This window comes from Melopsittacus undulatus, chromosome 3, assembly GCF_012275295.1.
Source record: "Melopsittacus undulatus isolate bMelUnd1 chromosome 3, bMelUnd1.mat.Z, whole genome shotgun sequence".
NCBI classification, from domain to species: Eukaryota; Metazoa; Chordata; class Aves; order Psittaciformes; family Psittaculidae; genus Melopsittacus; species Melopsittacus undulatus.
This window is the reverse complement of record NC_047529.1, coordinates 2,008,635-2,033,171: the sequence shown is the minus strand read 5'-3', so window position 1 is coordinate 2,033,171 and position 24,537 is coordinate 2,008,635. Positions and strand designations below refer to the sequence as shown.

The window sequence follows — 24,537 nt, the reverse complement described above, 5'->3', positions numbered from 1 at the left end:
TGAAACACAAGTAGCAAGAGACAGCTTAAGGACAATAGCTTAGGCGAGCAAATTGCTGTCATCATTCGCCTTCCAGCAACCAGGTCTGCCCCTTGCCTCTCACTCCCTCCACAACGCAGGCGGGTGTGCCTGCCTTTCACCTCAGGACCAAACCTGTCCTGCTTCCCAAGCCGTGCGACGCATCCCCCATTTTACCCTTCAAGGGCGTCAGCGACTCCAATGGGAGCCTCCCCCCTCCCCTTTTTCTTCCCACACAACCCGTTTTTCCTCACGGACACCTCATTTTTTCCCTTAAAGGCGACTCCAACAGCATCCCCCTCACCCCAGGGGCAGACCTGCGTGTGCCAGGCCCCCGGTGCTCCTCCTTCCTCCTCATCCTCCCTCCTCATCCTCCTCTTAGGGCCGAAGCCGCCTCAGCCGCTCTCCCGCCTCAGCTCCCCCCTCCCCTCACGCAGCGCGGCCGTTGGGCGCGCGCTCCGCCGCAGCGCGCCGCGCACGCGCCCCGCAGCCCCCCCCCCCCCCCTTTGGCCCCGCCCCCGAGGAGAGGGAGAGAGGAAGGGACCGGGTCCGGCGGAGGGATCCGCGGGTACCGCACACACAGAGCGGGGCGGAGGGATCCGTGCGCTGGAGCCGCCCGTCAGAGAGGGAGGGAGGGAGGCAGGGGAGGGAGTGATGCGGCGCAGCCGGGCTGGCTGAGGAGAGGTGGCCGTTATCTGGGAGCAGGGAGTGGGAAGCGGGGCTGGTGCGGAGGAAGGCTGAGGAGGGGTGGGGGGAGTGGGGTAGGTGAAGAGGTGGACAAGGGGTTTAGGGCTGGGGAAGGGGGTCGGGGGGCTCCGGAGGCCGAGGGGAGCGGCCAGCGAGGGGGAAGGGCGAGGTTGTGGGGCGAGGCGGCGTGTGCCGGTCCTGCTGCTGTATCGTTTGGTGGAAAAGGGAAGGGGCTAGAAAAGGGAACTGCGTTAAAATAGCCTCTCATCCCTGCCGAGGGCTGGTTCCCCCTCTGTGGCTGCCGTGCCACTGCGGGGAGGGGAGCGGAGGGGCTCTCTCGTGTGCAGGAGCTGAGCTGGGGGTCTCTGCCCCTCATTGCCTCCATTCCTCTGGATTTTTGTGTGTGGGGAAGGGGCAGGATGAGCCTGCGGAGTTTGAGTGGAATTTCTCCTTCCTTTCTGAGGAGCTGCCGCTGCTGAAGCAGATTTTTCTTCCTTCCTTTTTTTTGTCTGATGCAGAATCCCAGTAGCTAGGCAGCCTCCCTCTTTTCTTTCCTTCCGTCCTTCTACCCCTTCGGTATGTAGGAAGGGAGAGACATCAATGGAAAAGCTGAAATACGCGTAGATGGACTTTCAGATGCCTTTTTTCTTGCACGAAGAAGATAAATCCCAGTTGCCAGCGCCCTGACTTTTTGTTGCTGTTGAATTGCTTGGTAAAAATGGGGTTCGGTTCCTCCAGCTAAATCCTCGGAGCAGTTCAGAGTTGCTACAGCAAAGGACTTCAGGTTTTTTGCATCAGAGGAGCTACATTGATGTTAACCGTTTCCTTGTAAGATGGAGAACGAGATATTCACACCCCTCTTGGAGCAGTTCATGTCTAGCCCTCTTGTCACCTGGGTAAGCATTCATCTCACACCTTAACTCATTTATGTGCGCATTGTGTGATGATAAACGCCTTGCTGTGTAGACCAAGGTGGAGTTAGTGTCACGGTGGTGATGGTTGTGTTTTAGGTTAAGACGTTTGGACCGTTAGCTGGAGGAAATGGGACCAACCTGGAGGAATATGTGGCGCTGGTGGATGGCGTGTTTCTGAACGAAGTCATGCTGCAAATGTAAGTGTGTGCGAGTTGTGCCTTGGGTTCATTTTTCTGCTCTTCTTTCTCTTGTGTGGTTTTATTTAATATGAAAAATCTTTCCCCCCCCATTCATCTTTGTGAATTTCTGTCTTTTATACTTGATGTAGTAACATGATTAGTTAAGAGGAGACTTGGAGGCATGGCAGATACCCTTCGCAGTTTGCTGTCCGAGGGGTGTATTTGCAGGATGTATAGTGTAACACAGGCTGAATCACGATATGCAGAACTTACTGGAAAACTGGATGACTGTAAATAGTTTCCCAGCTTTCCAGTGGGGAAGCATAAAGGTTCATTCTGCTATAAGTCATGCTTGTAAACAAAATTCTGAATACATTTGCTTGCTAATAAGATTCTAATACATGTCTTGGTTCATGTGACATGCTACTTAAGGATCATATGCAAGTCACATAATGTTGTTTACTGAGCAAACGGACTGTCCTTCAACTCCTTCTGTATTTTTTTACAGCTCTAAATCAGAGTAGATAGTTGTGCAGTAAAACTGATGTTTTAATTGACTCTATAGACTGTTTTCTGTCTGTGAACCAGTAAAGAAACATTTTTACATGGTTTTATAAACTGTTTATTCAAAACTCTGATTGTTAGGAACATTTCTTTATAGTGACTTTTTGTTCATCGTAGTTGTGACTGGAATGTTGCCCACTACTGTAATGCTGGAGAGTAACGCTTTTGTCAAGTGCCTAGTGATCTAATCATAAAAGTGTTAGTAGTGGAAAAATATTCTCCATACCTTTTTTGGGGAGCATTTTAAGTTTTTACAGAGAAATACAGTCTTTGTTTGTATAGGTATGAAAAAGTATAGGTTTATGAATGGCTGGAGAGATACTGTGGTGTGTGGGCAGCTTGTGTTGACAGCTGTTCCTCAGCAACACTGCTCAGTGATGGGCATCCTTTTACTCTGTTTGCAGGTTTGACTCATATTTAGTACTTTAAAGGTTTTTGCTGTTGGTATTCAGCTTGTACAACTTGTCTATGTAGAAAGATCCACACATTACCACATTCAAGTTTGAATTTGCATCCTTGTGAAATCAGCATTTGCTTTTGTCACCTACTTTTGTGCAGCTAAAATTCCAAGTGTTTGCTCATGTAATATTGAGAAACATGGAAAACTTTGTGGAATTGAACTTTTTGGAAGAAAAAAAACATCCTGAGTGTATTTCTAGCATATTTTAATAAGAATTTGAAGTGATACATTCACTGAAGTGTGCTGTTTTTATTTTATGTATTTGTTTTCTTGGACTACATCTAAATGAAGTAGCTTTCTCAATGGTGACCATGCATTGAACTTATAGAGCTTGTATCTGATTAAAATGTTTGGAAGGTGGATTTGGAACTGGATCAAGGTGGTTGTGAAGAATATAGCCTTGAAATTAAACTTTTTGAACACTTCAGAGTATAAATTGATATCTGATACTTACGTGGGATAGGTGTATGTAAAATGGAAAGCTGCAGAGAGGGAACATTCCCATGCTTAAGCCAGAGTGCCTTGAATTTGGCTTTGACTTTGTGCTTTCTTCATCCCATACCATGATTACTGTAGTTAACTTAGGAGTTGGTTGTGTATGTATTAAAAAAACATGCCCAGGAGATGTAAAATAAAATAGCTTGGTAATCAGAACACTTAAAACCTGCCTTAAACTAGAGGTGTGGTATAAATGAAGTTAATTTTACAAATAAATACCTATACTGGAAGGTGTATTTCATTGAAAATACCTTTTTGGGGGACTGAAATGTGTTATGGTTGGCTACTGTGTAAGAGTGCAGTTCTGGAAACTTCAGTTCTATTTTGGAGGGGTTTAGTTTGTTTTGGGTTTTTTGCCAGGCTTGAAAGAGGGGAAAAAATGTTTCACATTTTGCAGGCTGATTCCATCTCTGGTGAAGTCACTGTGGAAATCTGTGTTAGCTTCCAGTCCTGTTCACTTTGAGTAGCCACCTATTGAACACATGTCTTCATTTGCAAAAGCATTTCAAAGATGCATCTCCAACTATTCATCCTTATAACTTATTTTCAGTATTTTCCCAATTTATTAGTATTTCTCTCTTTCCCTTTCAGTCTTAACAGCTGTATGTTGAGAAGATGGGGCAGAAAAATTTGTATCATGTGACAGCAAAAGCAAAATATTTTGCTACAGAATATTATGTTTTGGGTAATTTTTCTTTTAAGCCCTCACTGACTTGATTCACATGAATTTGAGTTCTGTGGTTGGGAGCTATGGGTCTCTTAGAAGCTATAGGGAAATGTTCATGCAGAAGTCATCAGGAGTGCCATTTGTAGAAATATGTGGAAAGTACCACTAGAAGTTGCTTTTCTTACTTGGCTTGTGTTATGTAGTGCTTACTATTTGCACCAGTTTTGAGATATTAAGGTTGTTCTGGTGTGGAAATACAGCTGGTGCATACCTGTCAGCTAAGGACTTTGTGATATGGTGGTGATGTAGATAATTTCCTATGGTTGTAAAGCTTTTTGCAGCATGAGATGCTTCAAAGGCCCTTAAAAGCAAGAGCAGGTGGAGTCTGTTAGAGGTGCTGTGGTCCTGCTTTATATATACTTTCATACTTTATTTTTGCCAAATGTTGAAAAAACAAATTCTCTGACCATAAAAGTGAGTGCTAATATTGGATTAGGCACGGTTTATAAACAGTTACACAGTCAGGAAAAGTGGCTTTGTTACTTGGAGAAGGCTTTTTGTTCAGTTAAAAAAGAGTTAATCCTGCCCTCCATCAGCTACAAGTGAGTGTTAGTATGGCATTTATTTCTCCTTGTGCTTGTCTAGACCAAATCTATTTTCATCAATTGTAGTGATTTAGACAGAGGAAACAGATGTCAGCGTTGGAATAGTTGGGGGATAATGGTACTGAGAGGGTTGGGTTTTATCAGCATTGAGTTTATTAGTACCTCACATGAGAGAGAATAATTCATTGAATTCTTTTTATGTCTTTTGCTTTTGAGTTTTTGGACATTTTAGTACATGTGAAAATTACACAGATTCTGTGTACATCTGAAGAGCTCTTTCTTTGATGGAGATGCCACAGGCCAATTTTATTGTTATGATTTCATTTCATTTTTAATTAAGGAGAGTTCCAGTGTTAAAACACCAGCTCCTAACTTGAGAGAATGTCTCTCATTTCCTGTTTAAATTTAGGTCCAGTTCTACAAAAGTATTCGGTTACTTACCTTCTGCTGGGATCAGTCAGTATCTGATACCTCTGGATAGAAACCCATCTGTCTTTCTGAATCTGAGCCTTTATCTTTGTGTTCTTTGATACAGACGGAGGTCATGCTTCTTGGAAATAAATCAGAACTCAAGAGATCACTGCAGTGGTGTTCTGCCACGGCAGGGAGGTGGAGGAACATACCAAGAATACTTCGTACCTTTACTATACCTCTGTATCATAATGCTTCTAATGTTATGAAGTGCTCATATACTTGAGTAAAAGAAATGAAACAGTATTTTAACGGATTTAGTCACCTGTTGCACATCTTGGTGCAATTACAGTAAAATAATACTTAGTTGTCTTAGAGATGTTTTTCCAGAACCTGACTAGCAACGCCTCATTTATTTTAGCCTTAGTATTGCACTGCTTATATACTCTTCTGATCCAGAAAGATGGAGGTTTCTTACAGAAACACTCATTTTCTGAGTGTTTTTAATCTTCATTTCTGATTCTTATAATAACAGGATTATCTAAGAAATGCTGAAAGTCTTGTAGTACAAACTGTGCTTACCGAACTGACAAGAGTCTTACTGGCTCCTTAGACAGCTGCAGGGAATTAAGAGATTGAGACTTTCATTACACTTAGCACCACCATTAATTTTTGTTCAAGTAACAAAGGCTTGAAACTGTATTTTAATTTTAAAGGTTTTATTTTATTATGGAAATAATGTATTTGTGGAAATGGATCTGTTTGAACTATTGGACAAATACCATGTGCAGAACCAGTATAGGACCAAACTCTGAAACAGAGATTCATTTAATCCACTGTCTGGAGAACCTGTCTGTTTTCATCACAGTGTTATGTTCTTGACTTGTGTTGACTATATTAATGAACATTATCCATATCAGTTGCATCCAGACATGCAGAGAACTGCTTCAAAGGATTAAGTATTTTATTGTTCTGTTTTTCTCCCCTTTGCTGTTCTCCCCTTGTTTTTGACTGGCTGGATCCACATGCCAGCCTTTCACATCCATAGAATTTTCCAGGTGGACTGGCTGACTCTCCTTCCATCACTCTGGTGGTGTGTGCCTAGAATGTGTAGAGTGCTTCACTGAGTCCTATTCTGAGCTCTTAAGTCTTTAGTTGTATGCTTTTTTCCAAGCAATTGAGCTTGCCAGCCCATACTTCTGGCTTGCCTATATCTTTCCCTGAAAACTGGACTTCATCTCTAGTGCTTGAGCCAGCTGCCTGCCTGTGTGGAAGGCTTCAGGAACATGCACTCCAACCCAGTTAACTCTTCTGTGAGAAGACCAACTAGCAAGAGGCAGCTTCAGGTGGAAAAAAGGTTTTGAGAAAATGAAATTGAGTTTGGCAGTAAAATAGTAGCTTGTACTTTAAAGAAGAGTCAAATATTATGAAGTCTGTACCTTTCTCACCTTCTTGAGGCAAATGGATTTGATTCACACTTTTCAGATGTGCTCTGTCAGGCTTCTACATAAGGAAGGTAGATGTCACTGTAGTAGCTGATGAGAGTTCTTGCTCCTAAGAGTGGTTCTGCAGCTGTAGAGCCTACATTTTTCTTAAGGAAAGCTGGATTTAAAACATTCATTTTTCTTGTAATATGTATCCAGCAGAATGTGCACCATGGTCAAGATTGCTGGAATTAGAACCTTTTGATTACAAAAAAGGAAAGGGTAGTTCTTAAGGTGTAATGATTAATTTTGCAGTGAGCTTTGAATTGGGCAAATGAAGCGAACATAGGCAGATACCTGTACTTCTGAGGTGCTTGGGGTTTTCATGGCTAAAGGGAAGTGTGGCTTGAATGTGGAATGCTTAAAGTATTTGCTCTTTGCTTATGCCTGAAGTTTGACTAGGGCTTTTTATGCTTTTATATTTTTTCTACAGTTGGTGTCTGCTTTCCTTCATCCTGTCTGCTCTGATTTAGTAAACTGTTCTGTAGTTCACTTTTGTTTCCTGCAGTATTTTGAAGATCGGGAAGCAAATAATCTTTCTCTGCATGTATACATCCACTTTTTTCTCTCTTCTGCATGTGCTACCTTGAGTATGTATCTTTCACTCTGTCTCCTTGTTTCTTTTGGTAGTGTACTACTTATCCCATCCTTAGTCCAGGCTAGTAGCAGTAGCTGTGTTCAGGGAATAAAAGCTGAGTTACAGAAATGTTTCCTAATACCTACAGAGGTGCTCCCTTGAGTCTGCCTGCCTGCTCCAAAAATAGCAGTCTTGGTTGAAAGATCTAAAATCAAACTAACTTGTTTCATCAAGGAAAATATTCTGGCAAGGGAACAACATATTCATTATGGTTTTACGGTTTTATTTTCAGTTTATTTTGCATTTCATTCATATTCTACATGCTGTAGAATAATGAAATGAACCTACTGAGAGCTTTCTAGGCTATGTATTATGTGTTTCACTGTCATAAAGGTAAGAGCGTGCTGACACACCATCTCCTGGGTAGCTCAGGGCTGTTTTGCTTGTAGAGACACAGGGATGCTGCATTGGAGACTACACAGCAGAGATGCCTGGGCAGAATAATGGAGGAGGTACAGCCAGAGAACACAGTGCAGCACTACTAAATAGAGCTGTTGTTATACAAGATTGAGTTGGGTTTAACTGAAGTCAGAGGAGCATGTGGGGAACATGAGTGTGATGTTGAGCCAGAGGAAGACATATCCCTGTTTGACACTAGTGGCTGTGTTGTGTGCTACTGTAGTAGTTCAGGTGTGATGGCTGAGTGGTTCATCTAAGCATCATTTGCCCTTTGCAGCTCCCAGTGTTCAGGCTGGTTGAGCTTTCTAGTTCCAGTTATGGCTGGCTGTGATATTTCTGTTTGTGGAGCTGACTTTGCTCTTTACCTGCCTCTGCTTCTGTGCTGTGGTTGTCCTGGCTCCCTGTGTTGTAAGAAAACGCAAAACACAGCTGCTTTTGCTCTACTGTTTGTACCAGAAAGGCCAGTTTGCCCAGGTGGCTGAGATGCTTTGAGCCACCTTACAGTGTTGCTGTGTTTCTTTGTTGTATAGCAGTAAATTCCAGAATTTTGGATTAGCTACAAATGTTTTACCTGTGCTGATCAGCTTGCATCTTCCACTGGCAAGGCTGTGTTTCTTCAAATATAATGACTGGTTTGGGGGTCTCTACACCACACCTGTTCTGGCAGGTTCAAACCATTCCACTTGTCCTGTCCCTACAGGCCCTTGTCCAAAGCCACTTTCCGGCTTTCCTGGAGCCCCTTTAGGCACTGGAGCTGCTCTAAGGCCTCTCCTTAAGAAGCCTTCTCTTGTCCAGGCTGAACCAGCCCAGCTCTCTCAGCCTGTCTCTAGAGCAGAGCTGCTGCAGCCCTTGCAGCATCTCCATGACCTCCTCTTGGCACATCTTAAGCTCATCTTAAGATCATTTAAGCACATCTTAATCTTGTGTAAATTCAGTATTTTCCTCCTGTATTTCTTCTGTGAAGAAGAATCCTTTCAGCTTTGTATTCTTTCATATGTTCCACTTATATTTGGTTCCTCCTCCTTTTTCTTTAAATACCAGTTTGTTGCCTGCCTTGTCTTTCACACTGTACCACTTTTCCCTATGCAGTAATTATTTAGAGATCAAGACTGTTTTCAAAATGCTGTTTTGTTAGAGCACATGACCTCAGTGGTTGGAGATTATATGGTAATAACTGTGCAGGAGTCTCTATTTGTGTGTTTGCTTTGGTTTAGAGTCCTGTATCTCAGCCTTAAGATGCTCCAAAGAGAGATGGCCTCTTGGGCAGTTGCTAGTAAGCAGTACTTAAACAATGCCCCCATTTGTTTCATTGAACTAATGTATGTTAAGGCAGTGAATCAAAGCAAGACTACTGCTTGACCCAAACTGTTGGTGTGTTTTCCATTGGCTTCCCCTAAAGAAATGACAATAATAACCTTACATTGTATGTTTGGATTTGAAAATAGTAAGGGCTGAACTTGTCAACAGCTAGTATTGTATTTCTGTCTGTTGAGTGACTCTGAATGTATTGCACATTTTGATACACTTGAAAACTTGCTTCCATTCCTGTAGTGGTAGCAGATAGAGTCTACTTGGGTTTATTACAGGATTTTATCTGATTATAAGGTGCAGTGAAATATTTGCTTTAGTTTTTGTTTGTATTTTTATTTTGTTAAATCAGCCCTTGAGGAGAAAATGTCAGGTGTAATTTCCTGGCAATGTGAGAATATACTTGTGCATTGAGAGTACTGTGTATGCCAGACAAAAGCAGAATACAGATACTAGTTGATGTACGATAGAACGTAGAGAAATGTCATATTTTCAAAGTGCTGGGTTGCATCTTAGCCAGAATATTAATATTAATCCTTTAAGAGTTTATATGTATGCTTACCTTGTAGCTTTGCATAGTCAACAGGGGTAAGGTCCTTCTGGTAAATCTGTGTTTATATATAAATCAGTAGGAGATTGTGCATGCATTGATGTGCATGCAGAATCTGCAAGGCATTTTAGTTGGTGTGCTGAAGCAATTAAGTTGCTCACATGGATGAGATTTTTAGAAGAAATGTAACTTATTTTCTTTGGCAGTCCCCATCTCTCCAGGAGCCTTGCATATGGATTTGTCTCTTTCTCTGGAATAATCTGGGCAAAGGCTCAGATCTGTCAGCAGCTGAAAAACTGCTACAGGAAAAGATGAAGATGTATATTGTTATTAGCTTACTTACAGGAGAGTTATTGTCCTTCATAAGAAAAGTCTAGATTTGTGTTCTAACCTGAAGTATTTAACTTGATAATGTATGATTATAAAATAAAGCAGAGTACATAGTGTTGTGGTATTGGAAATTCAGGTAGGAGAGAAAAAATATATGCATAAATATGTCTTAAATTCTACATAAGTTATTTTCCTTTATATTAATATTTGAAATAACTTCGCACCTTAGCTCCACAAATGTCATTTGCTGAGGGCAGTAAGTGTTTTTTTTGCTTCTCTTCTGTTCTGCTTGCTGCTCCCTATCTGTGATGACAACTTTCTGGCCCTATTCTGCTTCTTTTATAACTCTTTCTGATGTTTCTTCCAAACCACTTAACCTGCATGTTTGCAGAATGTTCTTTTTAAGGTAGATTGTAAAAACATTTTCTCACTTTAATGCCTTCTGCTGTTTGGTATCAAGTCATAGTGCATCTTGTGATCCAGATTGGAGAGTGCTTACTTGTGTAAGTCTAATCTTTCTGTCATGGGATTATTGGGTGTGTAAATGTTTGCAGTGTTTTAATGGCCTGTTTCATGAGGTATTAAGCAGGAAATCAACTAGTTTTCACTTACTCTGTTAAATAGAATTGGATTAAATAGATCTTAAAACTTTAACTCACTTCAAAAGTAAAAATTGTTGATCCTCAGAGGGAAAATAGCACACAGTGAAACTGTACAAAACTTCAGTATTCCTTGTCCTCAGTACTTTCTTTTTTTCTGTGGTATGTCCATCTTCTGAAGGGGGCCTATAAGGATGTTGGAGAGGGACTCTTCATCAGGGACTGCAGTGACAGGACAAGGGGTCATGGATTCAAACTGAAGCAGGGGAAGTTCAGGTTAGATGTAAGGAAGAAGTTCTTTACTGTGAGGGTTGTGAGGCACTGGAATGGGTTGCCCAGGGAAGTTGTAAATGTTCCATCCCTGATGATGTTCAAGGCCTGGTTGGAGTGGGCTTGGAGCATCCTGCCCTAGTGGAAGGTGTCCCTACCCATTGCTGGAGGTTGGAACTGGAGGAGCTTAAGGTCCCTTCCAAACCAGGCTGGGGTTCTATGATTCTATAGATTTTCCTTTCCATTACTGACATTTTTTTGGCTTGGTGGTGGCCAGTTTACCTCTCTGTGAAGCAGAGCCTGCTCCATGTTCTCATTGAGAGTTGCAGCGAGCTCACCCAAGTTACTCAGTGCAGTTGGTAGTGATTCACCATTTTCAGTCTTTGGCAGAAAGGTTTGTTTGAGGTTTTTTTACATAATGTGACAGGAAAAAGAGTACATCTGTTAGTCAAGCTGAAACAATAGTAGTAAAGTTGTTCCATGCTTTGCGATGATAAAGACAGCTGTTGTAAGCTTGGAAGGTATGGATTTTTGGGGGGTGTTAATTCAGTGATACAACTGTGTGCTTAGTAAATGCAAAGTAAACTGTTTTATTTCCTTTTATTTTCTCCTACATGTTGCTCACCTGCATGCACCTTCCTTATTACCATTAAGGAAAAGTGACAGAAAATCTGGTCTGTTCTGGGCTCTCCTTCTATTTTAAAACCATGGGAGATATACATTAAAGATCAGCCACCAGTCTCTTGAGTGTACTATACTCTGAGGTCCTTAATGACATGATTTAGTGGTGGACTTGGCAGTCCTGGGATAAAAGTTGGACTTCATGATCTTAAAGCTCTTTTCCAGCTCTGCTGATTCTATGGTTTTGTCTGGCTGTTTGCACATTCAGGTGTAAACCTGGGAGTGCACAGATGTGAGGGGATTTCTCTTCCTGCAGATAATACCACTGACAGTGGGACCATCCAGCAGAGCAGCGTTGGTCAGAGCAGCCCTGAGGTGCAAGGTGCAGCAGGCCCATGTTGATGGAGAAGGGAGAGGCAGGGTTACTTGGCACAAAGGCTTGTGGCACTGCTTCAGATACAGTTATTCCAGCACACTTCAGCCATGAGTATTTAGGTAGTTCCTCTGCTGTGAGTGCCAACAAGAGAGCTTATGCACTGTGCAGCTACCCTGTGAGTAGTTCAGCCTGGTCAGATGGTGCAGAACTAAGGCAGAGAGTAGGAAAGCTGTCTCATAATGCTCAGTATTTACTCATATGTTCTTGGCAGTGGTCCCTGTGATCCCCACTAGCCAATTGATTTGTTGTAGTCCACTTGGTCATGGGTTGTTTTTTTTTAACATACGCATAGAGCTCCTTTAGGCACTGGAGCTGCGCTAAGGTCTCTTCTTAAGAAGCCTTCTCCAGGCTGAACCAGCCCAGCTCTCTCAGCCTGGCTCCAGAGCAGAGCTGCTCCAGCCCTCACAGCATCTCCATGACCTCCTCTGGGCACATGTTAAGCTCATCTTAAGATCATTTAAGCACATCTTAATCTTACGTAAATTCAGTATTTTCCTCCTGTATTTCTTCTGTGAAGAAGAGTCCTTTTAGCTTTGTATGCTTTCCTATGTTCCACTTATATTTGGTTTCTCCTCCTTTTTCTTTAAATACCAGTTTGTTGTCTGCCTTGTCTTTCACACTGTACCACTTCAGCCTCCTGATAGTTTATGATGCTGGACATAATCCTGGCAAACAGGGTTTTGTGCCAGGGCCAAATGGCTTTTGATGTCAGACCTACTTCCTAAAACTCACATTAGCTTGAAACAAAAAACCGTTGCTGCCAACTGCTGAACTGCACATACAGTCAATCCTTGCTAAGTGCAGTTAGCAAAGTGTGCTTAAATGGAGATAGTAATGGGCATCTTGTTTTGTGGTGAAGGATATCATGCATTTGTAGTATCTTTAGGTGTTAAAGCAGGTGTCTGCAGAATTACATGACCATTTTATCTGCATTGATTGCTGCTCAAACACTGTTGTTGGAAGGGTAGAACTACAGTCACTTTACAAGTAAGATAGATTATCATAAAGGCCTGTTAAAAAGCCAAGTAAGAGAGGTTAGTAAGTTAGGATTAGAGCATCCTTTTACTGGATCCCATGTAGATAAAACAGCTGAGCTAGATTCAGAACTGAACACTTATGCAGCTCTAGAAATAATATCCTTCGTGTCTTCAGCAAGTCAGACTGTGGCTCTCCAGTTGTATCAGTCGTTTGTGCACTGTGTGATATCACTGGGCCATCATGTTCAATATTCATAAGGGCCTGTAGGGGCAGGACAAAGGGAATGGCTTTAACCTGCCTGAGATGAGATGAGCTCTTAGGCAGAAGCTGTTCCCTGTGAGGGTGCTGAGGCGCTGGCACAGGGTGCCCAGAGAAGCTGTGGCTGCCCCATCCCTGGCAGTGCTCAAGGCCAGGTTGGACACGGGTTTGGAGCAGCTGCTCCAGTGGAAGGGGTCTGTGCCCATGGCAGGGGTTGGAGCTGGAGGAGCTTTAAGGACCCTTCCAGCCCAAACCAGGCTGGGATTCTGTGAATATCATCAGTACATCGCAGCCTCTGGGCTTGCATGTCTTGCATGATACTCTTAAGAGGTGGAGGGACTTTATTGCCATCTCTTCTTCAGATAAGAATATGTCGAGTTACTTCTCTACATGCTTCAAGAATGGATAGTCTGTGTCATAGGACCTTAGAATCAACTAAGTTCAAAAGACATTTGAGATCATGTCCAGCTATTACCCAGGCCTGCTGTCCTTAGGGAAATCATCCATTTAAATCCATTTCTGTCAACACAGGAATTCCGACAAACATGTGCCGGAAGTATAGCAAAGGAGTTTAATTTTTTTTGTCTTTTTGATAGATTTAGCATGGAAACAGCAGCAATTGATCATACTGATAGATGCAGGAGGAGTTTGAAGTATGCCATCTTGTCCCAGCCTTTCTAGAACATGCATGGTCAGAAGGTTCAACCACTGAAATACTGTACTTCAGAAGCTACCCCATGCTTTGATACAGTAAATCCTGCAGGCTGACCCTTTGGCTGTGATTGATGAGTTTAAAACTAATCCAGCACTACACTGGTAGAGGCCAGTGCTCCTTTTTGTCTCACATGCAGAGGTGTTTCCAATAGACTCATTGCGCCAACTACCTGCTTTGTCTCATATTGTTTCAAATGTTTAAAGCAAAGTGGAAGATTATCAGTTATTCTCTAATGAAGGCCCTGATATGACTTCAGCTTTCACAGTAAAAGGATGCTGCTGTATTAAATTTCTCTGAAAACCACATTTTATATGTGTTTATTATTTTCCTGCTAATAGTAAATAATGGAAATGCTGCTTTATCATTTGAATTCTATCCCAAAATGCCAGTGTCAGTAATTACTGAAGTATTTGGCAGAGAGGAGGAATGAGCCTTAGTATTCTAATTAAAGGAACTTTGCAAAAAATGCAACTTTATTAGGCAAGCAACACTTATGTGTAAGTGAATGCTATGCTGCTGTAAGTTAAAACACAGAGTAACAGTCAATATGTTGCCCTTTGAGATGTACATTTTTGCAGGGTTTCTTCCGAAGTGCTTGTTTCAGCATTTTACTGTATTGAGCAAATACATTCAAACAATGATATATTTAGAATTAGAGTGCGTTATAATACTAGAGTTAATCATGAAGCACCATCAAGGAACAGATGGCAGGAGAGGACACAACTGGTTTGCAGTCTGCATAGATTTAAGCATGAAGCCATTAAGCTATCAGATTCCCATTTCTGATAGATTTTGGTCAATGAAAAATTAAAGACACCTAATCCCTGATTATATGAGGTCTCAATCTGTAACTCATGAAACTGGTAGGATTTCGAAATCACTGAAGTTCTCTAATCAGGAGTTTAAACTGATGCATTATTGGGATAGATGCTCCTGTCTGGTTTTATTGCATTGAAATTAATGTATCTTGTCATAAGTAGGTTGCTCTTAAATGTAAAATTGCTTAAGGGTATCTTTTACTGCTCTGCTTCCTATTGACTTCCGGACAGATTTGCCCTATTTTGCCAGGCTATTTGCTGCTGAAGCAGTTCAGTATCTCCACCTAATAAAAGCAGTTCAGAGTATGTATTTTTCTTAACAATATTTACAGTGTAACAAGCACAGTAGCTGTTACAATCTCATGTTGTTTAAAAAGTCTTTTTTAAAGATGTCTTTTACCAAGGTCTATTTTAGACCTGATTTCTTTTCAAATGAATTTCATTTGCATCTTATTCCCAATAGCACTTACCAGTTTATTTCAGTGGTATTGCACCAAATGTAACCTAATGAGCAAAATGGTTTGGTATTAATAAACATGTAATTATTACAACATTTTCTTAGTCACACAAATTAAATAATTCACTATAATACAAGTAATTTATTAAAATCTGTTGTAAATTAGTTGCCAAGAAAATGTGAACAGATTTAAAGATGCACTCTCTTGAAAGTACAGGTTCTGGTGGCTAATGTTTAGAACTTTATCTTTCTGTATGAAAAAAACAGGCTGATTTGATTAGTTATTTCAAATGCCTGGTGAGAAAATTAGTATGTCTGTTCCTGGCTTGGACCAGACTGACGAATTACAGTTATACAAAGAACATATAATGAAAAACTTGCAGCTAACATTGTGCTGTGTTATTTCCTCTGGGAGAGGAATGAGTTAAGACATCAATATTTAAGAAGATGAACTGTATTGACTAACTGAAGATAGTTTAAAATGGTGTTTTGTGGATTAAGGAGACTACTGAGCTTTAAAGTTGGAGGTTCAGAGGAAATGAGACCTGGTTATCTGTATTGGGAATGAAGGTGGGTTTACTTTTTACAGTAATAAATCTCCTGCTGAAGGACCTAATCACAGCTCTTTTGGTAACAGTGCATGGTGTGAGAAGTGATCTGTCATGTCTGGTCTGGCTGTTCAGTGCACTCTGCAAGTCAAAACTGACAGTTCAGACATAATCTGAAAGCCAGAAATCAGTGACTGCAGATGAGGGAACACTGGTAAATGCAAACACTGAAGGATTCTTCTATCAAGTGGTCTCTATTTTAGATGTTTACATTTCAACAGGTGGGTCATTTTAGTAGGGAGCTTATTAATATCCTGTGTTTATAAAGTATAATCACTGAATGACATAATGTGGTTAGGAAGATTTAAATGACCACAGCAGAGAGGTAAAGGAAAGGTATTTGCATAGGAGGATGTTGAGAGCAGGATATCACTCCAAGAAGTTAGAAGCAGGTTTTTTTCTGAGTAAAAATCACCCTAGTCCTTGCTCACATGTATTAAGTGACAGTGGCAATGACAATTAACCCCCCTTGTTGAAGCATAGCAAGCTAAGACAACAGTTTTTACCAAAAATGACAAAATCAAGGAAATAAAACTTCCCAATAGCTATAGTGAGTTATGTTGTTATGAGGATGATCAGGGGCTGGAGCACTTCCCATATGAAGACAGGCTGTGAGAACATTGGGCTGTTCAGCCTGGAGAAGAGAAGCTGCGTGGAGACCTCAGAGCAGCTTCCAGTGTCTGAATGGGGGCTGCAAGGGTGCTGGAGAGGGACTGTAGCGACAGGATAAGGGGTGATGGGTTCAAACTGAAACAGGGGAAGTTTAGATTAGATATAAGGAAGAAGTTCCTTACTGTGAGGGTGCTGAGGCACTGGCAGAGGTTGCCCAAAGAAGTAAATGCTGGCAGTGTTTAGGGCCTCAGGCGATATGGTCTGGTGTGAGGTGTCTCTGCCTGTGGTAGGGGGTTGGAACTGAATGATCTTAAGATCCTTTCCAACCCAAACCACTCTGTTATGTTTAACTACATTAGAAATGATTGGTAGAGATTAATAATGTTAGTACTGATATTTAAGTAACTGTAATTTTATTAGCTCTCAAAAGCAAGGGGTTAAACTTCCTGTTATCATGGTCTGTTTTAAAGTTCTGTTGAGAAATGTCAAGGGAACTCTGAGGTCTGGTTTTCTGGTGGACCTGGTATTGTAATCTTTTGGAGAAATACAATTAGTTCTGTGCACCAGGTTGTCCTGGGGCTGACATTCTGATTTTGCTTGGTGATAGTCTGCACTAGCACAGGATCATGTAACTGGCCTGTGAGGGGTTTTTCAAGTGGTAAAGATACAGTTCCAGAGCACATCTGTGGCCCAAATTTTCCCAGCAAAATTCAGTCTCAGTAAACTGCTGCCTGCACTTCATGCCAAAAAGAAAATACAGAGGTTGAATGCTTTCTGTTCTGAGAAACAGGAATGAATCCTTTTGACCCAGAACAGTGTAACTTTTATCAAAAAGGAAACCTGGAATTTTCATAAAGTGTAAGGAATTTGTCAGCAAGTGTGAGTTGGTCTTGATAGATGCAGGTATGCACAAGGTAAGAAAAAATACATATATGGAAAGAGGGTGATACGTGGGGTGAATTGGTGGAAATGAATGAATGTTACTTTACTTTCAGCAGCAGTTCATACATATCAGCAGGTTTTCTAATAATCTTTGTCAGTGTATAAGTTGGTGGACTTGATCAATATGCTGTTGGTTTTCTAAGGATTATGATGGAGAAGATGAATCATAAGAATGATTTGCAGTGGTGTTGTTGCCAAGGGTCCACTGAAGTGTTCTGTAAGTGCCCAGATTCCGTTGTATCTGTAGTGCTCACATGTGAGAGATGTGAATTACTCTTGTACTGTGAGGGGAAATGCTGGTGTTCAGGAGCAACATCCAGGTACAAGTATGATGACATCTTGCTGTTCCTGATCTGACTTCAAGGGTTTATATTTGTAACATCAAATAATACACAAAGCTCATGTGCTCTGCCTTTGGTGTGTGCGAGTCCCCATAGTGAAATATTGTCCTGCAGAACTGTCAGTGTCTAACTGGAGAAAACTCCAGTGTCAGACCTGTTTCATTTATGATCCCAACAGTGAAATTAAGACAAAAGTGAGGTCAAGGACTGTAATCAATCAGTTGGTTTGTTGCAAAAAGACTTATTATAAACAAGGAAACCATTATAAAAAAGAGATAGTGATAGGGCAGACTGGAAAAAGGATAGAAATGAGGCAAGGATTTGGGTTGCAGAGAGAGAGAGAGTCACCACCATGGATCCAGCAGTGTCCTGGGGATCCATAATTGTTGTCCTTGGTGATGGGACTCCTCCAGGGTCCATAGTAATCGTCAGAGGTGGGTGTCCCAATGGTGATTACCTTTTCCCCCTTTTACTATGAGTTGGGGGGAATCCCTCTGTTTTATGTCGTGTACTGCACTGGTGCACCAGTTTCACTGGCCTTGCAGCCAGTTCTTCAGCTGCTATGGTTTAGTGTGAGGTGTCCCTGCCCATGGCAGGGGGGTTGGAACTAGATGATCTTGAGGTCCTTTCCAATCCTAACTATTCTATGTCTGTAGCAATTCCTCACACCAGTCCTTGAGATAATGGATGAAAGAGTCTTAACTTCTCCCTCCCATCTCTCAGGCAATGGATGTTGGAGTCCCATTTCAGTTCCTCACACCCTTCTCTCAGGCAATGGACACTGGTGTCTTATCTCAACTCCTCCCATCCATTTCTCAGACAATGGACAGTGGAGTCCCATCTTGGCTTCTCATGCCCATTTTTGAGACAGTGGATGGTCTGATTTCAGTTCAGTCTCTCACAGGACCATGAAGATGGCAGTGGTGCCAAAGATGTGGAACTAAGAATTTGTGTCCTAAGAAATCCTGGGCTCTAGCTGCCACTTTTTTACCTTCTCCACACCGATATCTTAGGCACTGTTCAGGAATATGTTTCTATGTTAATTTCCCATTTGTACTATTGGTATATGAACAGTTTGTATTAAAAATGTGTAAAGATTTATAGAATCACAGAATCCACAAGGATATCTACCTTTCAGACCATCAAGTCCAACCATTCCAGCACTGCCAATGCCACCCCTAGCCCATGGCACTGAGGCCTCGTCTCCACGGGCTGTGAACCCTTGCAGGGCCGGTGCCTGCAGCCCTGCCCTGGGCAGCCTGTTCCAATGCCTGAGCAACCTGTGGGGCAGGAATTGTTCCTCAGCTCCATCTAAACCTGCCCTGGTGCAGCTTGAGGCCGGTTCCTCTTGTCCCATCCCTTGTTCCTTGGGAGCAGAGCCCAGCCCCTCCTGGCTCCATCCTCCTGCAGGCACTTGGAGGGAGCCATCAGTTCCCCCCTGAGCCTTCTCTTCTCCATCTGAACCCCCCAGGTCCCTCAGCCATTCCCCATCTCTCTTGTGCTCCAGGCCCTGCTCCAGCTCCATTGCCCTTCTCTGGCCACATCCAGCCCCTCAAGGTCTCTGTTTAGTGAGGGACCCGGAACTGAACACAGGATTTGAGGTGCGTTCTCACCAGTGCCCAGTGCATGGGCACAATCACTGCCCTGGCACTGGTGCCACACTGGTGCTGATCCAGGCCAGGATACTGGTGGCTTCCTGGCTGCTTGGGCACAAGCTGCTCATGTTCAGCTCCATCGGTCAGCACCCCCTGGTCCTTTTCCATGGGCAGCTTTCCAGGCACGTTTCTGCAGTCCTGGAGTGTTGCATGGGGTTGTTGTGGCTCAACATAGTGGTATGTTTATATACTCATTATGAAGCCATAGTGCTATGCAAATGATAAAGTTTTTGTTCTTCCAAGATCTAAATTTTCTAGTAAAGCTTTTGAAATGAGGAAGTAGAAAGCCTGAGCTTTTATGACATTTGTGTTTTGAATTCTTGTGGTTGCACACTAATTTTTGTGTTGATACTGAAATAAGAGCAATTACAGTATCCAGGAAACTCCAGTGCCCTCTGTTGTGCGTGCTCTAAAGGGAGAGCCATCTGAAATACATGGCTCTGGGAATGCTGCTGAAGATGATGAAAAAGCCTGGCGATAATCTGATGGTCATTAAGATTAAAGATGAAGATTAAGGGCCCAAATCGGCCATTTGGAGATACGAACTAGGGGACTTCAGCTGATCTCTGTATGCCAGCAGGGCAGCAGGATTTGTCCTGGATTTTCTATTCTGATTTTAACCAATTTGAATGAATTCAGTTTGGAAAGGAGCTCAGTTCTACACATCTCCAAAGCATAATCATTGTTAGCCCATTGAGTCCTGTTTGCAGCTGCAGGTTGGCTGAATTAATAAATCCAAGGTGACATCTTAGTCACATAGTTTGGGCTAATGTATTCCAAAATGTACTTTGTTTATGGCATTTTTAGGAAGGTGGGGGATGAACATTAGGAATGAAGCAATTACCCATTCAAGAATCCGTGTCCTAATTTTCCTAGATTTATATTAATACATATAAGAAAAAAGATGCTAAGCTTACTGATTTCTTCTAAAAGTGATTGTGTTGGAGGTGTGTTTTATATATGATCTGACTTCCTTTCCCAGCATTATTTTTCCTATGTTATTTGTGTCCATGGTTACAAACCAGGAAATTCTGATGGCAGTAAACTGAAGAACATAGATATATCTCCCTAAATGTCTAACATGCTACAACCAAAAAAAGCTGTAAAAGGCAAATTAAAGTTTGTGTAGGTAACTTAAATGTAAATGTTGTTAAATGTTTACATATGAAACTACCAAACAAAGTGATAAATTGCATCAGAGTAAATCATAATGCTGCGAAGTTCAGTGGAGTAGTGTGAATAGCTCAGTTTGGGAAGCAGGTGGTTTACACTTACACGTTACAGTTGAGTATCTGTATAGAAGCATATGAATCACGCATGTATTGATGATGTAGGCTGCTTACATGTAGTTTCCTTAGATATGTTCTGTACAGTGTACATCCTTCTGGTGTTCTCTGCACAGCCTTCAGCTTGTGTGCATCAATAGCATCTGGTGTTCAGGTTGCAGGTTCTGGGTGTTCTGCCAAGACAGCTCATGCTGATCTGTAACCTGCTCCATTCAATCTCTTTCTGAGGAACTCTGTGGGAATAAATGCACCGTGTTCTAGATGTGCTGTTCAATAGGCAGATCCTGCTCTCCAGGGGCATATGGACCTGTGTGTAACCTGGTAATACAGTGCACCCAGATGACTGGGGAAAGGCTGTGATGAACCTTTGCATGCTGCTTAGAACCCAGATGATTCACCTGTGGAACAGGTACAAATGCAGACCTTCCCTGGAGTGTGACTCTCTAGTAACTGAAATATAATTTGTACCATGCATAGAACCCCAGGCTGGTTTGAGTTGGAAGGGACCTTACAGCTCCTCCAGCTCCAACCCCTGCCACGGGCAGGGACCCCTTCCACTGGAGCAGCTGCTCCAAGCCCCTGTGTCCAACCTGGCCTTGACACTGCCAGGGATGGGGCAGCCACAGCTTCTCTGGGCACCCTGTGCCAGCACCTCAGCACCCTCCCAGGGAACAGCTTCTGCCTCAGAGCTCATCCCAGTCTCTGCCAGTTCTGGCAGGTTCAAGCCATTCCACTTGTCCTGTCCCTACAGGCCCTTGTCCCAAGCTCCTTTCCAGGTTTCTTGTAGACCCTCTTAAGGTACTTCTCTTTAAGCAATACTTGAACTAAAAAATTGAAGAATTAGGGGTTTTTGGCAATTTAAGTTCTCTTGCCTTAGTATTTAGTTGTGTCCACTATAATATTCAGGTAATTTTTGTATTCTAACAAGTTACTCCTCTTTCTGCATTTGATTCCTAAATATAGTCCCTTTCCTGTATGCGTTGTTATTGAATTCTACTATACTGCTGTCACACCACTTTTGTGCTTTATCGAGGTCATTCTCAGCTGCCATAATATTCTTTGAAGTCTTATGTGTGTTTTTTATTCCTCCCCATTTTTGCCAGTGGCAGTTCTGGTAAGCATGTTCTGTATTGCATTGTCTAAATCATTAATGACAGGGTTGACTGAAACCAGACCCAGCAGACACACACCCCTGCAGGAACCTCCAGTGTGACAGTGAGAAGTTAGTAGTTTGAGTGTAGTGTCCCAGCCAGCTGCACACTTATCTGACAGTAATGTCATTAAACAATGCCATAATATCATTAAATATCCAAAGTTGTGCTGGGCAACTGTATTAATTGTCTTTGTAAAAGTTAAGATGCTTCACACTGACCGTAACTTGAGTTCTGTACAGGGTGTTGTGGAAGAGCTGCACTGATTCTGCATTGTTTTCCCTGAAAAATCACGGGTGGTTGTCATCCTGTCTTGTATGTGACTAACAACTTGGTATGTTATGAGGTATTGAAAAAGGGTGACTCATCTGCATTTCCTCAGATCCTTTCTGCTTTGTGAAGGAAAAAGGGATTGATTTCCTCTTTGAAGCCAAGATAAACCAGGGGGAAATCTGGTAGTATGTGAGAATACGTGACAGTAACTACAATTAATAATGCCTTTGTTGACAGATTACACTGAGCTGTAAATAACTAACATAATTTAGTGTGTGCTGGCATGATGGATTTCATATTGCTCATTGTTCTGAAAGTTACATTCTGGCTTTGTGCCTCATGATAGTTAAATAGCATCATACAGCTTTCCAGTATATAGACATTCGATAATGTAGCCAGACTGAATTCTGTTATTGGTAATTGTCTGCATCAGTGAGAATGATTCCTGATGTCTGCAGTGTGTGTGCTGGGATATTTAGATTACAGCTGTGTTCTGCTTTCTGTATTCTGTCAGGGAGAAGTGCAGAGCCAGAGCCACAAAAACTTTCTTCTCCTATTCATTCTCCTGTAATTGTGATGGGTGCTCCCAATTACATACTGTGCTAATAGCCAAAAAGGGTGCTAAGCTGAGTAGCTCTATCAGAGACACATGTTTCAAGTTATTGAGTTGTTTCTTTCTGCCTTTGGCAGTCACTTCTACGGCTCCTCTTTTACTTGTGGAGGGGGAAAAAAGAGGCATGGTGCCGAAGACAAGAAGCTGTTATGCTGGCACATTAACTGTATCATTTGTTTTATGCAGAGTGCATTAGAGATTAATGTTCAGTGTGTTTAATTTATTCTTTCTTTCTTTTTCCAGTAATCCAAAGTCTCCTAATCAGAGGATAAACAAGAAAGTAAACAATGATGCATCACTAAGGATTCAAAACCTGTCTATTTTGGTGAAACAAATAAAAACTTACTATCAGGTCAGTAGTTGTTTCTTGTATTGTGCTTTGCCTGGAATTGTTTTTGAGTATTCTTTTATAGTTATGCCTAACAACAAAAATAAGATTAATAGTTTGAGATACTTCATGGGTGGTTTATATATCTGGTCACGTTTTTTGTCATGGTTAATTTGCAGCTATAGTAGTAGTCTGGAAACACTTGGATGTGAGTGCTGATGATCTGTTTATATATTAGATATTCTGCATGTTTAAATACTCATATAGTACATTAAGCAGTATTGGTTGGTATTTTTGAGTTGAAGCAAGTTTTGTGCCTTTTAGTCATCTCATGTACATTTAGTGTTATCATTGGAATCTTTGTAAGAGAAATGTGATGAAATTTATTGGGCTTAGAATTGATATAATTTTCATGAGGAAATGTCAGTGAGGTGATAATGATCAAATAAGAATTCCCATTAAATACAGTGATCATCTAATCTAGAGCTGTAAAATAGGCACTGAATTTTTCTGTGTTGTGTAATAGGTAAGGGCTGCTACCATCCCTTCTAGCCTGGAGAGAGCGGCGTACACATGGGCACACTGTAGAAGAATCATAGAATGGCAGGGGTTGGAAGGGATCTTAAAGCTCCTCCAGCTCCAACCCCTGCCACGGGCAGGGACCCCTTCCACTGGAGCAGCTGCTCCAAGCCCCTGTGTCCAACCTGGCCTTGAGCACTGCCAGGGATGGGGCAGCCACAGCTTCTCTGGGCACCCTGTGCCAGCGCCTCAGCACCCTCCCAGGGAACAGCTTCTGCCTCAGAGCTCAGCTCAGTCTCCCCTGTTCTGGCAGGTTCAAGCCATTCCCCTTGGCCTGTCCATACAGGTGCTTATCAATAGTCTGTCTCCAGATTTCTTGTAGTCCTTTTAGGTATTGGAAGGCTGTTAGAAGGTGGGAATCCACTGCAGATATCATCAGTATCCCTTGTAGTGTGTCTTTTAGTGCCCTTCCACACTTCTCCTTTTTGCCAAAAGAGTCCACATCTGGGAGAAAATCTTTGATCTGCATCTGGCAGTGCATCCTGGCAGAGCCTGCACTGATGTATGCTTTGCCTCATGCGTACACACTTAGTGTGTTTTCAGAAACTCCAAAGCACACTGACAATTCCCAGCTGTCACTTCCTGCAGTGGTCAACCACTGTACATCTTTCTAGCTCACACTTTACACATATGCATACTTCACATTGTTCTTTACTTGGCAGCTATTATATGTGGATCTAAGTGCTGCTGCAAAGACCCATATGCTTCTTTATTTCCTGATGGTAGTAATTTTCAACCAGGCATTAGTGTTTCACAACTGGTCGAACACTGGCAGGATTGATCTTTCTTTGAATACAGAGCATTCCCTGTGCTGCTTTGGCTTTATAGTATCAACAGTGCTATCAGGCAGAATTGCTAGCGTTTAGGTAGCTTAGCTTGGAACCACTTAGGTGATGCATGTTGCTCCAAAACTTCATTAGAAACATTTTATTATAGCTTTTTTCAAGTAAGAAAAGTATTAATAAATGTTAAAATGAGGCACCAGGCCTTTAGTGGTTCGTCTCGTGTAAGTATAAGCTATACGAAGCTGCATGTACTTTCTCCCTCTTTTCCTCCTCAATCTCTGAGGCTTGTGAGGTGCCAGCCTCCCCACACAGTACAAGTGAGGCTACATGCAAGCACTGCAGGTCTGGTATTTGAGTAGGAGTCAAGACATTTAGTAGCCAAACTGCAACACTTGTTCAAATGTAAAATTGCTTTTTCCATGTGTTGATGGTCACTCAGCGATGCCCACATGTGCAGGGAGATTTACACATTGTGGTAGTTCACTGGATTTGAAGAGCAGT

The 24,537-nt window shown here is 42.1% G+C and overlaps 1 protein-coding gene across 1 annotated transcript in view; it reads left to right on the top strand.

Moving 5' to 3' along the window:
- Positions 1-1,517: 1,517 nt before the first annotated feature.
- The window catches only part of CCDC88A (coiled-coil domain containing 88A), an 81,860-nt gene continuing 58,840 nt past the window's right edge, over positions 1,518-24,537 (top strand). Inside the window, exons 1-3 of the mRNA XM_005144011.3 lie at positions 1,518-1,601; positions 1,716-1,816; positions 22,588-22,696. Coding sequence (XP_005144068.2) covers positions 1,539-1,601; positions 1,716-1,816; positions 22,588-22,696 — 273 coding nt within the window. The 5' untranslated portion in view covers positions 1,518-1,538. The remainder of the gene's footprint in view (positions 1,602-1,715; positions 1,817-22,587; positions 22,697-24,537) is intronic.